The sequence below is a fragment of the Gossypium arboreum genome, chromosome 12, assembly GCF_025698485.1.
Source record: "Gossypium arboreum isolate Shixiya-1 chromosome 12, ASM2569848v2, whole genome shotgun sequence".
Taxonomy (NCBI): Eukaryota; Viridiplantae; Streptophyta; class Magnoliopsida; order Malvales; family Malvaceae; genus Gossypium; species Gossypium arboreum.
The window spans coordinates 95,082,572-95,097,652 of NC_069081.1; the positions used below are offsets into that span (position 1 = coordinate 95,082,572).

The following is a 15,081-nucleotide window of genomic DNA, read 5'->3' on the forward strand; positions in this document are numbered from 1 at the left end:
ACCTCCTAATACTATATCAGAATTCTAAATTAATCCTTACACTTCAAAATATTTCAATTGAATATATTATACTAATCAAGTTTTTCTGTCAACTTGAATGTTAATTGCTATCTCGTCTATATCTTGAAGTATGTTTAAACATGTGTATATAGCTCGGATTTGATGCATTACAAATCAAACTGTCACTCAAATTTATGAAAAATTTGTCAATGTAATAAGTTCACATGTATCTAGAATTAGATTTGATAATGATACTTTGATGACTTAATTAGAACATTTTGAAGTTTAAGGATCAATTTAGAATTTGAATCATAGTCAGGGGATGGTTGGTGGAATTAACCTAAAATATATTAGTTAGTGGTAGTCAAGTATGTAGATGTTTCTGCCATCGTGCAACCAAATCATGACAAAGCCTATTTCTTCTATTGCTTAATCAATGGCGCAATATACCAAAATTTCCTCTATATATACGACAGTGAAGGTATCTCCCTGCACTTCATCCCATCATATTTCTTCTCTTTGTGCTCGGTAGTTACAGTTGGAAAATATGGCTATCGCCCGTTCCTTGTTGGCTACCTGCTTGCTTTTATGTTCATTGCTTGTCATTGCTTATGCGAATGACTATGGTGGTTATGATTCATCCAAAAGCCCTGCATATGATTATGGTGCAAAACCAGAAGCAGAACAGAAGACTAACTATGAAACAAAACCGATGCCAAATGGAGAAGAGAAGCCCAAGTATGGCACCAAGCCAGTCAACCAACAACAGCCAGAAGAGGAAGAAAGGCCTGATTATGGCACCAAGAAAAATTTCTATAAACTAGAGCTAGAAGACAAGGAGAAGGCAACGCCTGAAGAGCCAGAGAAGCCTGGTTATAGCACAAACCCACAGCCAGAAGAGGAAGGGAAGCCTGAGTATGGCACTAAACCACATCCAGAAGACAAGGAAAAGGAAATGGCGGAGCCAGAAGAGACAGAGAAGCCTGGTTATAGCACGAAACCAGTCTACCAAACACAACCAGAAAAGGAAGAAAAGCCTGAATATGGCACTAAAAATAACTTCTACCAACAGCAACCAGAAGAAAAAGAAGGTAAAGAGAAGCCTGATTATGACAACAAAGAACAACCAGAAGAATACAATAAGCCAGAAGGAGAAGAACAGCCTAATCTTCCCATTGGTGTTGAAGGGCTTGTTTTATGTAAATCAGGTCCCAAGTATTCTCCTATTCAAGGTATAATCCATTTGAGACGCACACTATTTAAGCATTTATATTTTATGTTTAAAGACTATTCAAATTTGTTTCAATGATCACAGGTGCTTTGGCAAGGATAACATGCCTAGTTGTTGATGAGAACGGGTACGAGAAGACTCATTCGGTTTGCAGCGGAGAAACCGATGCAAAGGGTTACTTCTTTGCGAGATTGTCTCCTTCGATTTCAGAGGACAGAAGTTTAAGCAAGCTCACAGAGTGCAAGGCATTACTTGAAAGCTCTCCATTGGAGACTTGTAATGTTCCCGTGAATGTCAACAAAGGCATTAGTGGTGTTCCTCTTTCTGATTTCCGTATTCTCAATCACATGAGGATCAAGCTTTACTCCGTTGGACCTTTCTTCTTCACCTCTCAACCTAATAATTCAGTCCCTAATGGTTACTAAATAAGCAGCTTTAATTCTATATTATTTTTGTCCGACTGCTTTGGTGTTGAAGAAGGGGAGTGGGGTTTATTTCTATTTAATCGATTTGTTCTATTAACGTGTTAAGTGCTTAATTTGCTTTATTAATATGTCCTACGATTGTTTTGTTGTACTAATAAAGTTCAATGATTTATTTCCCTATTTTCTAAAATCCAATTGCATTTAAATAGTATATTAATTATCTAACCCAAGTTCACAATTAAAGCAAGTGTAAAAAAGGGAAGAGAGAGTGTAGCGATTAGCGATTAGCAATCATCACATCGAATTACATTGACCACCACATTGACCTCCACCAGTAATTTATTTAATTGGCACAAATAATATTGTAAAATCTTGAAGTACACTTATGAATTTAATGTTTTTCTAAGTGAGTATATTTGGGAATATAAATAAAGGTGTAAATGAGATACTAGTACACGCAAGCTACTCGAGTTTGACTCGAAAAAAGTTCTTACTTGATTCGATAATTATCAAGTTGAATGATCAGTCGAGCCGAATTCGAACTTAATAATACTTGACTCAAACGGTTTAAGAACTTTATCAAGCTTTTCATATTTTTATATTATTAAATTACATTGCCCTTAATATATTATTAACTCTAAGCTTAATTATCGAACCAAACTCGAATTCAAACTTGAGTACAAAAATTGGAAAACAAGTTTAATCGAGCTCAAACTTGAGTCTTAAAAATAGATATTCGATCGAGCTCAAGTATCAAACTCCGAATTTTGAGTTGAGCTCAAGCTTGACAGTATTAAATTTAGCTTGACTCAGTTACACCCCTAAATACAATTAGGGAAAGGTTCTCCGATAAGTATAACTACGGAAGGGTTTGCGGGGTTAAGGGTATATTAAAAAATGTATTTAAAGAAAAACCAAATTATGAGGGTATTTGTATGAAATACTTAAAAGAAACTTGTATAAAGTGTTCACCTATGATCCTTTTCATACGAGTATCTTTACAAGTGTATACTCAACTCTAACCTTCTCTTTTTCTTCTACATACAGTGCGGGCGTTGATGCAGAGTCAACTTACTTGACTCCTGGTTTATTTGGTTATGAGCGTCTAACAAATAGATAAAGATTATGGAGTGGCGACGTAAAATTTGCTATAAGAAAGAACAATAGGTCTTTAGCTATATGTGGGACAAAACTTCATACCCAAGCTTGCATCTGGCTGGGTCAACTAGTTCGATTTGATGGATCCATTGTTTAAATTAGCACTCGAGGAGTTGGTTATTTTCCGTCGAGCTTGGCCAGCTGCAACCAACGGACCATCCCAGCACACCCGGGATTAAATCGACCCTTGAACAAGCATTAAGCTGTGAAACAAATGAGTGATTTGTTGATATGACAATTGAGAAAAGTATATAAATGCTCTTTCATGCATGCAAACATAAATACAAAAGGGGAAATCGAAAATGAAAAGGTGAAAGGAATATAAGAAACAATAAAAATTTGATTTGAACTCAGTACCAAAATTTCAAGGTTGGCTTCAATATGAAATACCATGACGGCCATTCCCCTTCCTCTATCAGTCTCAGCCTGAAAAAAAGAAAGTAGAACTGTTACGGAACTAGCAAAGATTTGACAGTCAGAAGCAAAGCATGTGATAGATGAATTTAAATCACTCACCACACAGGAACATATGGTGATGCCTACAGCCGCAAATGCCGTTGTGACCTCAGCCATCATCCCTAAAATCATGTTTGCAAATTAAACTCTTTAGCCAAAAAGAAATGAGTTAATATAACCTAAAAGTCTAATATGCCATGCTATATCTAAGACTTCACTAATGGCTATTGGGATAGCTTGGTAGGATGATCTATTCTTAAGGAAGCAAATCAAACAGAGTACTCTAATTCAATAATCTCAATGGATGCCTCACAAATCTTACCAGAAAACCAAGAAATGCCTACTTTTTTCCCACTCCAATTGTAAGGATTTGTATACCACTTATAATAAAACCCTTCTATGAAATGATTACCAAATGATTTACCTCTTAGGTCTATGCAAACTACAGAAAACCACAGGATCGAATGTCCTTCAAGATTGTGCCACAAGGCAATTTTACTGGCTTGCCAATTTTCCAAACCAGGCAATACCTCAGGTGGTGGAATATTTGCAGGGATTATTTTTGCAGCACCATTGCCTTGTAATAACATGTTCCTGTCGGCATTCAAACTCACATGCTGTACATGCTTGTTAACTTTCCCGTTGACCTTAGCGGTCCAAATATTTCCATTTTTCGCAGCCAAGGATTCTTCACAACTTCTTCCTTGGGAAAAGTCCACAAAGTTCCCCGGGATTTTCTCCCATAGAGGTTTGCTCTGTCTGGAAATACGTGAGAACTCTTCTGTTTCACTCTCCTCTTCAGAGTCAGCAATGAAGCTATTTACTCTATCTGTTGTAATTTCTACAGCAGATAGTGCAGCTTGCTGCCTCAAGAACTGATTACAAGTAGCAATTAGACAATCAGAGCACTGACAATTAAGAGAATTAAGAGACTACAATTCATACACCACACAATAAGCCTACTTTCATAATTTTGTGCCTGGCACTGCGTGTTCTAGCATGTTGCAACCACTGTTTATGCCTTTGAAAAGCTGATTTGCTTGAGAGCGCCTGAAACAAGAGGAAAAGTCCTAGCATGAGAAAAACAGGGCTACTGCTCTGAAGTCTGCAAAAATAACCTATAATATTAATAGTTTAAAACAGAACCAGGTAAACATATACAAGTTCAGTCAACAGCTATAACAAAATATTTGTAAGTACTTTAACCCGAAACCTGTGTTCTGTTCTTTCACAACTGACAAAACAGTAAATACATGTAAATTTCTTTGACAATAGATCTAATCACCTAAATCATGCAACAATACTCAGAATTTGATGGTCCTTACTACTAGTTTCAAAATTTTGAAACAAAAAGAAACACAAAGACTATATATTTTCCCCATGCGTAGCAAGGTGTGATTCCCACAATTTAAACATTATCAAGGGAACATGATTGAGCATAAGTAATGGAGAAGTAATTGGAAATGATCAATATGTACTAACATCATAGGTGATAATCTCCACAACTTCGGCATTGGCAAGTATGTGCGTTGGAGAAACAAGATTACCATTGACCTGCAAAGAGAAGGTCAAGCATTAAACTTGGCCTTTTGTTCAGGTTGACACTAGAATCGGAAAAATTGAGCCATAATATACAAAAATACCTTCGCAGCTACCATTTTGTTTCCAATGTCAGTGTGTATCATGTAGGCGTAGTCAATGACAGTAGCCCCTCTGGGCAGATTTTTAATCTGTTCATCACATAAAATATTTATCAAAACTCTAGTCACCATAGACTTCTGTAATTCTTTTAGCAGAAATACACGTGCATAACATTTAGTATGTGAATTACCTCTCCCCTTGGGGTAAAGACAAAGACACGACTACCTAAGAGATCTCTGGTAATGGTATCCACAAATTCTCTAGAACTCATGTTGCCAACAAACTCCTCTTGCCATTCCCTAATTGCATTGAGCCAACCAATCTGGAGAAAAGAAAGGGTTCATCCATAAATTTGCATTCTTGTTAGGGGACTTTAAAAGGTCTTAAGGAATCTCCTTCAAGGACTTTTAATTACAATTACTCAAGGAAACAAGGTATACCCTGAGTGCTATGTTAGCATTGTTAAGGCAAACTGCCTTCCCTCTTGAACTTCTACCATTTGCCTCTGCATGCCCAACTAGACCAGTAACAAAGACTCTCCCACTATAATGAGCAGCAATGCCTCTCTCAGCTATCAAATTCATCTCTTCAGTTCTAATCTGCATGATACCAACAATATTTAATAAATATGCCATTATTTTTTTTTTCTTATGGAAAAAGAAAAGATCAGACAAAATTACAAATGAGATCACTTGTACATTCATTAATCGATACATTCATTCAAAATTGTTTGGAAACAAGTTGTGGATGCCCTCACATTTAAAAAAATTATTTCAAACAATCGAAACAAGCAAAAGATTGTAATGAAAAATAGCTCAGAGGACCATTGAGAATTTAAGAACCTGAACTTCCAGGCGAAACATGCTTTCATACAAAAATGGAATTACAGTTGTATGAAGACTTTGATAACCATTAGGCTTTGGTGTTGCTATGTAGTCTTTCATCTGTTCAAGAGACAGGAAATTTTTACTAAATATCCATAATTCTAACATAAGAAAGACAAGTCAAGTGTGGAGAAAAAGGATACATACAGCTCGAGGAACAGGAGTCCAGATGTCATGGACTAATCCAAGAACATGATAGCAAATCTGCAGCAAAAAGAAGAAGCGATTGTTACCCAAGTACAGACACATTCTATCATAACTAAATAAGCTTGCATTGGCAGAATAATTCACCTGCTGTGGACTACACAAAGGCCCAACTCCAACTGACGGCTTTGGTTTTATGATTATACGAAGCTGGTTTATAACCAACAGGGATGAATGTGTCAATAAAGCAAAAAAAAATGATGTTTCAATTTACGTGTCAAGATGGCTCAAGGAAATATCAGAACAAACCTGGGCAATTTGGTTAACCTCACTGATTGAACTGTTGGATTTAAGCACAGATTTATAAATACTGTGATACAATAACAAAAAGTTACAAGCAAGGAAATTATCACTCAAAAGCAAGCCAAACAAGCCTTCAAAAAGCCAGCATAATAAGAGGTAAAAAAAAAAGTAATAGGGAACAGAAAATTAGCTGCTGGAATTCAAGGCAACACCATATTCAATATAAATATTAAAAATGTTATCATACATCTCACTTAGTCTAACTGTCTTAGGGTCAAATGACATCTCTACTCCTCTTTGAGAATCAGGTGAAACAAGAAATTATGGGTCCCAGTCTCCCAGCCCCATTCCCACAAAACTTAGAACCATTTCGTAGGTCATTTTTACACCAAACTACGCATACATAGTCCCCACTTACTCAGTTGTAGATCATAGCCACAAAATGCAGTTTGAAATAATCCCAAAAGTTCTAGACATATGTATCACAAGGAAGAGAACCGAATAAATGATGAGCAAAGAAGCAGAAAAAGGTATTGAAGGCTTCACCTATAAGGTTCCTTGCACACAGCACGAATTTCAGTTTTAAGAGTCATAAGGTCCAGGAATTGATCATTCTCTATCCTTTTCATCAAAATTTTGTCTGCCTAGTAGCAAAAAAGAAGAAAGAATCATAACCATGTAGATGTGATATTAGTTCAAGAACCTTCAAAGTTTAAACATGACACTTCCATAAAGTACACTTTCAACATTGAGCTACCATGTTAATTATCACATGGATAGTATTCCAGAGCTCAACTTAATACTATTGAGTAAAAGAGGACAATATTTTACCTCTACAAGCTCTTTCTCATGTTCATTATAGAGGTCAGCAACCCTTCTCTTCACTTTGGCATAATCTTCAGGATTTGTGTACATGAAGGATAAGTTTTCAAGTTCAGACTACAAAATACAATCAGATTGTGTTAACTCTAATACTATCTTGAATTCGTGAACATAAAATAGAAATTGTATATTAGAAAAGCATAAGAATGTACCTTGATTTGATACATCCCCAACAATTTTGCCAAAGGAGCAAAGACCTGCAATGTCTCCATTGCAATGCTGGACTGGAATAATACAACAACGTTAAAATAAATAAATAAATGACCAATTACCAGGTACGCTTCAACTCACACCACCAACCTGTTTATGTGGAGGCATGTGACAAAGAGTACGCATGTTATGCAATCTGTCAGCTAATTTGACAATGATGACACGAACCTAGAAGTGAAACCATTTGATTAGCACATTACTTTCCACAAAATAAAAACATCCCAAAAGATAAAAGAAAGAAAGAAATAATAATAACCTCCTGTGTCATTGATAGAAACATCTGCCGCAGATCATCAGCTTTCACATCTTGTACTGAGTCATTTTCATTCTTATACTTCAATTTCCCCAATTTGGACACCTGTTCATGCAACAAGATTAAAGAAACCCAAAAAAGCCAAAACCATCTAGAGTTTTATCAGACTTGACATTCAAGCTTGTACAGACAAGTACACTAATAATATGCATTTAATAAATAAAGCACCTTAGTCTCTCCTTCTACAATGCGACGTACAGTAGGACCAAATTCCTCCTCTATTCTCTCAAATGTAACAACATTTGTATCTTCCACAGTGTCATGCAGCAATCCAGCTGCAATAGACTCCCAATCTAACTCCTAGAATAATAGTCAAGGCAAGTTAGGCTTCAGATCAGAATGCAGAATACATTTTCCATTAAGAGCATACTTCTATTAACTCACAAGTTCTCCAAGAATGCGAGCAACTTCAACTGGATGAATGATGAACGGCTCTCCACTCCGTCTTTTTTGACCATCATGTGCATAAAAAGCTAGCTGTACCAAACAAAAAACTTGTGGTTAAGCCATAATGCCGAGAGATACTTTTCATAAAGTGCATGATAACAGTTTTTCACAAAGCAAAGACATTACCCTGAGAGCATTATGGACCAATTCCAACTCTTTAGGTGAAAGGTAAGATATAGTAGGCTTCAGATCCTGATGCAATTAGAACGATAATCAATATGAGCTTAAACACATGACTGTAACAGCCTTGCTTAAAGAATAATAAGTATTACTAAGGAAAGAAGTCTCAAATGAGTCAATTGTACCTCCCACATCCTTTCAGGAGAAACCTCACTAGAGGTATCTGAAAAGACAGATGAAGAACAATACAACTGCCATCTTTTACAGCCAACATGAAGCAAGCTTGACCTAAAGAGTTTTTCAAGCAGTACAAACGCAGAAACATCCATTGAATGCCATCCCCCTACATCAGAAGCCTGGTAAAAACACAAGACTGGATTAGCAAAAAAGCATTAGCAACTATGCTGTCCATGCATGCAATTCGTAAGTCACATTATATAGCACCATAACTTGAAAACAAATAAAAGATAAATATTCCAACTAAATGCCTTAAGAAATTGCAGCTTTTGGTTGCCCAATAATTTATTTTTTTTCAAAAAGTTCCAAACCTTAATACAACATACTCTTTTTTTTTTTTTTTTTTAATTTGAGTAATTTACGAACAACTTTTTGGATGATTCCACGCATTAAAGAACCCACCAACTCACAGTCTGAGCTCACCAAAACATGTCATTTTTGTCAACCTAACATTAACAACCTCTCCTACGTATCAATTTGGAATCTGATTTAAAGGCCTATTACAAGAGTCAATGTCCTATTCTCTTGCCACAGCATCAATAAATGAAATAAATTACAAATACATCAAATAAAGTAAATTCAATCTAAAAATCATCCCCGATGAAGATATATAATTTAACAAGCTTTTGAAATTCTAAAAATCTAACAAAGAGTAAGCTGGTGAAGTAAAAATCAAACTTACTGATCTGTTGCGATTTCTTCTTCGGTGGCGGGCTTCGGCGAAGGATGAAGAGTGAGAAGGATTGGCAGTGCTGGCAAGGAATCCAGTTAAGACTCTTGGAGCTTTTGAAGCACAAGAAAGAACACTACAGTCAAACCTTCCACTTCCTTCCGCTTTCGTTAACTTACATATATTCACGCATTCCAAGGAAACTGCAATCAAATGAACCAAACACCAAAATAAATAAAATCGGAGTTGAAATAAAGAACAAGAATTAAATTCTTCACACTCTTTTAGTTGCTTAAAAATCCAAACTAAGTCGAATTTTAAGTGAAGAAACAAGCACCAGAGAACAGATATTCCGTCATTTTCCTAAACAATCCTTCTCAGTATCCAAACAAGAAACAAAATCGGAGAGTTTAGAAAATTAATAAAAATATATATATTTTTTTAAAGTGAAACTCACCGGATAAGGAAGAAGCAGAAGCCATTTCTACAATAGCAGAGTAATCTCATTGAAATCGAACTAAGCATTAAACAATAACTCAATGATCAAACACATCAACAAGAAAAAAAACAGAAAGAGAAAAGGAGAGAGAGGTAATTGCCGGATGGAGGAGCTGATAGAAAAGAAATAGATTCGAGGATTGTCTCATTCGGGTTTCGAATTCGAGAAGACGTTACGTTTTTTTTTCTTCTTTTTTGAATTTTGGTTTGAGAGCAGTGAAGAGATGGAAATTTGGACCAATAAGCAATGGATTTGAAGCAAAGGATGGTGGTAAAGAGATAATCCAGAGTGAGAAATGAGAGAGATATTGGAGCCACACAAATATACACTACCTTCAATTTCCATATTTTTATTTTTTTTAGAAATAAAAATGGTGAGCGAAGGGGTTTTTTTTTTTTTTTAAATCAATACCATGATTTGGAGAAAAATAGTAAAATAGTATACTTCGCTTTTCTTTAAGAAAAGCATAATTACTTCAATGTTTTTATATTTTTATCAATTTGGACTTTATTATTTTATTAGCTAAATTTAACATTTTAAAAGGTACAAATCACTTCTATTTATTTAACGGAAATGTAGTAAAAGTTTGAAATATTAATTTTTGGGTAAATTATACTGAAGGATACTAAACTATTAGTAAGTTTACGCTTTTATCATTCAACTTCAAAAAGTTACAAAATCGTCATTGAACTATTCAAAAATTTTCATTCAAGTCACTAGCTATTAAAATTGCCCTTTTTTGTTCACACCGTCTGTACCAATCGGAAGTTCTCCTTCTCATTTTCTTTTATAGTTTAGTTTTTTTTTATGAAATAATTTTGAATGTCATAAATTTACAAATCAAAATCCAAATAACTTTCTTCTCCAATTCTCGACACTGACCATCAGATCAATTTGAATCTAAGGTATATTTTTCTACTCCTTGATGGGTACTAATCTATTATACCGATCATCAAATCATCGTTTGAAGCTCATTAGTCGGACTTTTAAAAAAAAAAACTTAACAAGCCAATGACTTAAATAAGAACTTTTGAATCGTTAGCAACCATTTTGTAACTTTTTAAAGTGCAGCGACTAAAACATAAATTTACTAATAGTTTAGTGACATTAGATATAATTTATCTTATATACAAGTCTACAAATAATTTAAAAATCAAAATAATTAAAAGTTCATTAAAATTTTGAATCACATATAAATGATTATGTGAACTATTATATTTAAAAATTTAAAGTTTTAGTAGATATTTTATTAAAAAATATCAATTCAACTTTTTTTAAAGGTTTACTTAAAAAATATATAAACATTAATTTGAACCCATATATACACCATACCTCCCTCTTTCAATATCACATTTTACCGATATTACTATCAAACTCTTTCCTTTTCTCACAATCACAAAATACTCCATTTACATTTTCATATTCTCTTACTTTTCTTCAAATTTCATTATCTCAATTTTATCAATTAATATAAAGTAATTTCCTTTAATTGTTATAGGTTATTTAGTACATTCAATTATTAAATTATTTATTAATCAGGAATATAACTTTATTAGTTTAGTTATATTATTAGGTTAATTCTATTGTTTTGTTTATAGTAAATAAACTAATGTATTAGAGAAATAATAAATTATGTACATTTTAGTTTATTAGTTTAATAAAAATTGTTCTCTTTTTTTTTTTAAGCTGTTTGTTTTTTATCTTTTGTTTTGTTTTGTTTGGCGGCGGTGTCAATTTTGGGCTGGCTATCATCTACCTTTTTCCTTTCCCATCAACCTTTTCTTTCTTTATTCTGCTCACTCACTACACACGTATTCTCTATTTTTAGTTTATAGATCTATTTTTTTGATATCTTTGTTGTCTTCACAAGTTGTAACGGATATATGACGATGCCTATTGTTCGTTAAAACTCCACCGGGCACCAATAGTTTTTCTTGGAAAGTGGGTGACTCTTCGTCAACTTTTTTAATTTGTTTCTGGTTTGAGACTTTTTCAAAATAATAAATGATTTCACGTGTCGATTTAGACCCACGTTGTCTTGAGTTTTATATGTTTTTTGTTTATTTTTCCATTGTTTAATAAATCTTCAGTTTTAGAAGTTTTTGTTTGCTCTTGTAGCACGTTTTTAGTCTTGCTTGTGCATGTAATTTTAGTTTTACAAGTGATTTTAGAGATGATTTTGTTGTCATTCTCTCTAGTTTGGTGAATGCTCGATTCTTTTTTCGATTTCTGCTCGCCGCTTTGGACCATTCGGGGTTGGTTTCATTATCGTATTAAGTGTTTGTAATCACTTCAGATATGCCGTGCTTGAGTTGTGATAAAACTAACTGTCAGCGTGTCATAATGTTCTATTGATACTTCGGCTAAAACCTTTGTTGTGTTGATAAAGCTTATCATTCATCATCTACAAGAAATGTTAAGAAATGTTTACTATTTTTCTCTCTAAATTGTATAGTTCCATTCTTAATGAATTTACCTTAAAAAAATTATTAGTTTAATAATTCATTATTTTATCCGTTAGACATTTATTGGAAAAACATTTTCTTACAGTCTGTGATTATTTTTGGTTTCACGGACAAATCTTCGTACATTGAATTTTTTTATTTTTAATTTTGATTAAATTTTAAAATATATATATTTAGGGATTTAAGGTTCCAAAATTTATGGCTTTAGGATTTCTAAGGTTTTAGAATTTTCTAAAAATATTATTATCATAATTATTTAGTATTAGGGTTTATGATTTAGTGCTTTCGTAAATATTTAATGACTAAAATTTAAGGTTTAATATTTATACCTAATTATAAATGAGGGAGGACTGTGAGGGTAATTGCACCCAATTTTATTTGTATGCTAATTGTTTATATATTATTTTATTACTTTATATGTTAATTTTAACAGAAGTTGCAATTAAAAATCAAATTCAATGTTGTTGCTACGATTGGATTAGAATCACATTTCCATATAATAATTACATAATGGTGTGAAAATTTTGTTAAATTTTGTAAGTTAATTAATATTTACCTAATTATATATATTAAATTATAAAATTGATTAAGACTGCATTTGTTTCACTGAAAATAGTTTCTAGAAAATGATCTTTGAAAAATAAATAGATTCTTTAAAAAGATTATAATTTTTTTGTTTGAATAAGTTTGTATAAAATATTTTTATTATTTTAAAATTATTTTCTAAATTTTAATACAATTCTTTTAGAAATTGACTTTAATGAGGCAAATACACGAATTCAAAGAATTGGTTTGTAATTCAATAAGAGTAGTTATAGTTTGCATTTTATTATTCTTTTAGAAAAATGATTCTAGGAATCTTCCTTTAATATTAAAGGAAAATAGGGCTTTAGCGGAGTATTTGCTCATGTATTAAAGGATTGGTCGCAGCAGTGGTGGTCAACAGCTTGGCCTACGAACTTGACCACTCCATCGAATCATCTCAATTTTAAGGAATGGATGGCGTGGAATTTAGCTCCAAAAGCCTGGCATCATGTTCACAAAGTGCCATGGAAAGTCTTTTTCTCCTTTATTATTTGGCAAATCTTGCTTGCCTTAAAATGCAAGAATCTTCAAAAACCACAATGACCACAGTCGAGTGGTCCAGCCAACTCCGAGCAAGGCTGTGGAATTTTTGCCATGTCTGGACCCATGTTAACATTTAATCCTATACCCTCGTACATAATATTTTTGTTATTGTTGTTCTCATAAGGGGTCTTTACATCCTTTCAGAAAGATTATTATGTATGAGAAGTGGATGTCTACATTCATTCACTTTGAAAACTTCTAAACTTGTCCTACCAATATCTTAAAACTTATTGAATTTGTTTGTATTTTCAGTAAACTTTTATGTTTTTATCCTGGAAAATATCAATCCCAAATATTTTATCATATTAATGTTTTTGAACCTTGCATAATTTTTTAGATAGACCTTGGAGTTGGCTCCTTTGTGCTAATGAATGCGATTACTTCACGGCAAGCACGAAACATCAAATCATCAATGTGAGTCGTTATATTTTCCAGATCTTTGGTGTTAATTTGTCATGTATATTGCTTACCATTGTAAATTCTTTCTCTTACGAGCATACGTTATAATTTTGGCATCACAATTTTCTTTTGTGCATGCAAACATATCTAAATTTGGTATGCGATATATAGATGTATATTGTTTCGGATCTATGTTCCACTAACTTTTCAAAATGCTTCCTAAGGAGTTGGTGGAAGCGGCCTTTAAATCTGCAACTCTGCTACTACTATTAGGATTTGCTAGACTTGCTTCTACATTGAGTCTAGACTATCGGTAGAATATATTTCTTTCTTTGGACTTTTTGTAATAATAGTTGTTTGCAATGGAATAGGATAAGTTGTGTACTATATCTACTTACTAATATAAAACAAATGGAACTCGGGAGATGTCTAAAATAATGCTCCAAACCAGGTTTGTACTCAAAAGCATTTTGCATAATAAGCATAGAATTTATCTGATGGTTTTAGTTAAATGACGCCTTTCTTAATGTTGGTAGTTCAACATTTTAGTCATTGATGATTGATGATCAATACTTTTCTCGTTTAATGGAATTTCTCCTTGTAGGTACTTGTGGGGAATATGGAGTCAATCTGGAATATGGAGTTCAACATTTTGGCATTATTTTCTCACCGGGATGAATTATGTTTTAGAAATTCTAATACTTTGTGTGTCGTGTGTGTATGTTTTTTTATGTATTAAATTACATATTGAATCAATATTTATGTATTAAATTTAAATTCATTAATTTTTATATTTAGTTTTGAAGTTTAAATTTTAATGGAAAATTTAATTTAATTAATATTTTTATTTATCCTTAAAAGTATATAGTTTAAAGTTCAAATTTCAAAATTAAACATAATATAATATTTAACATAGAAATAAATATTATTTAATTAAAATAAAATTATTTTTTAAGATCATTATTTTTAGCGGCGTTTGTGAGAAAAGTGCCGCTAAAGGTCATGATCTTTAGCGGCGTTTGCGAAAAAAGCGCCGCTAAAGGTCATGGTCTTTAGCGGCGTTGCATATAGCGACGTTTTTTGCGGCGTTTGGGAAAGCGCCGCTAAAACTCTATTTTCTTGTAGTGAATGTTATTAGGCACCAAAAGGTCCAGCAAAAGAAACTGGGATATTAGCATCCCCATACCATACAAACAAAAAACAATAGCTTACTCAAAAACAAGAATTAGATTGAACCTAGAAACATCAGCTATGGCCAAACTATTAGCTACACCATAGGTTAATAATGGGGCAATACGAAATCAATTAAATAAGAAATTAACAATGAGACACTGGAAATGATAAATGAAATATACACTTGCTAAGAAGAAGATTCAAAATATATATATATATATATATATATATATATATATATTAAAGAAATAAATAACATTGATTGAATCATTATTCCACTTCCACACTTATGAATA

At 33.1% G+C, this 15,081-nt stretch overlaps 2 protein-coding genes across 3 annotated transcripts; one reads left to right on the plus strand and one right to left on the minus strand.

Moving 5' to 3' along the window:
* The first annotated feature begins 378 nt into the window (after positions 1–378).
* On the plus strand, positions 379–1,846 carry LOC108478540 (proline-rich protein 3). The gene is made up of 2 exons (XM_017781000.2): positions 379–1,232; positions 1,316–1,846. Exons 1-2 carry the CDS (start codon positions 548–550, stop codon positions 1,654–1,656), a joined length of 1,026 nt encoding a protein of 341 aa, XP_017636489.1. The 5' UTR covers positions 379–547; the 3' UTR covers positions 1,657–1,846.
* Positions 1,847–2,575: 729 nt separating this feature from the next.
* LOC108476527 (putative GTP diphosphokinase RSH1, chloroplastic) lies at positions 2,576–10,043 on the minus strand. Of its 2 annotated transcripts, XM_017778753.2 has the most exons (24): positions 9,579–10,043; positions 9,134–9,324; positions 8,400–8,570; positions 8,221–8,286; positions 8,032–8,124; positions 7,816–7,947; positions 7,591–7,692; positions 7,425–7,502; positions 7,277–7,348; positions 7,074–7,181; positions 6,789–6,886; positions 6,249–6,309; positions 6,087–6,149; positions 5,943–5,999; positions 5,754–5,855; positions 5,352–5,510; positions 5,102–5,233; positions 4,914–5,000; positions 4,753–4,824; positions 4,234–4,320; positions 3,695–4,145; positions 3,331–3,392; positions 3,172–3,240; positions 2,576–3,017 (listed from the first exon to the last, which is right to left on the minus strand). In XM_017778753.2, exons 1-24 carry the CDS (start codon positions 9,601–9,603, stop codon positions 2,913–2,915), a joined length of 2,643 nt encoding a protein of 880 aa, XP_017634242.1. In that variant the 5' UTR covers positions 9,604–10,043; the 3' UTR covers positions 2,576–2,912. The 2 variants fall into 2 exon arrangements, 1 of the variants encoding a protein (XP_017634242.1); XR_001870109.2 differs by lacking the exon at positions 2,576–3,017 and having other exon boundaries at positions 3,801–4,145; positions 9,579–10,011.
* Positions 10,044–15,081: the final 5,038 nt, after the last annotated feature.

Bases quoted from the DNA above. Each gene is read 5' to 3' on its own strand.
- LOC108476527 (XM_017778753.2), bottom strand. From the start codon at position 9,603: ATGGCTTCTGCTTCTTCCTTATCCG. The intron at 7,182-7,276 runs GTACATTCTTAT...TGTATTTTGTAG, and splicing joins TGGGGATGTATCAAATCAAG to TCTGAACTTGAAAACTTATC. The intron at 4,321-4,752 runs GTTAGTACATAT...CTCTTGTTTCAG, and splicing joins TGGAGATTATCACCTATGAT to GCGCTCTCAAGCAAATCAGC.
- LOC108478540 (XM_017781000.2), top strand. From the start codon at position 548: ATGGCTATCGCCCGTTCCTTGTTGGCTACCTGCTTGCTTTTATGTTCA. The intron at 1,233-1,315 runs GTATAATCCATT...CAATGATCACAG, and splicing joins CAAGTATTCTCCTATTCAAG to GTGCTTTGGCAAGGATAACA.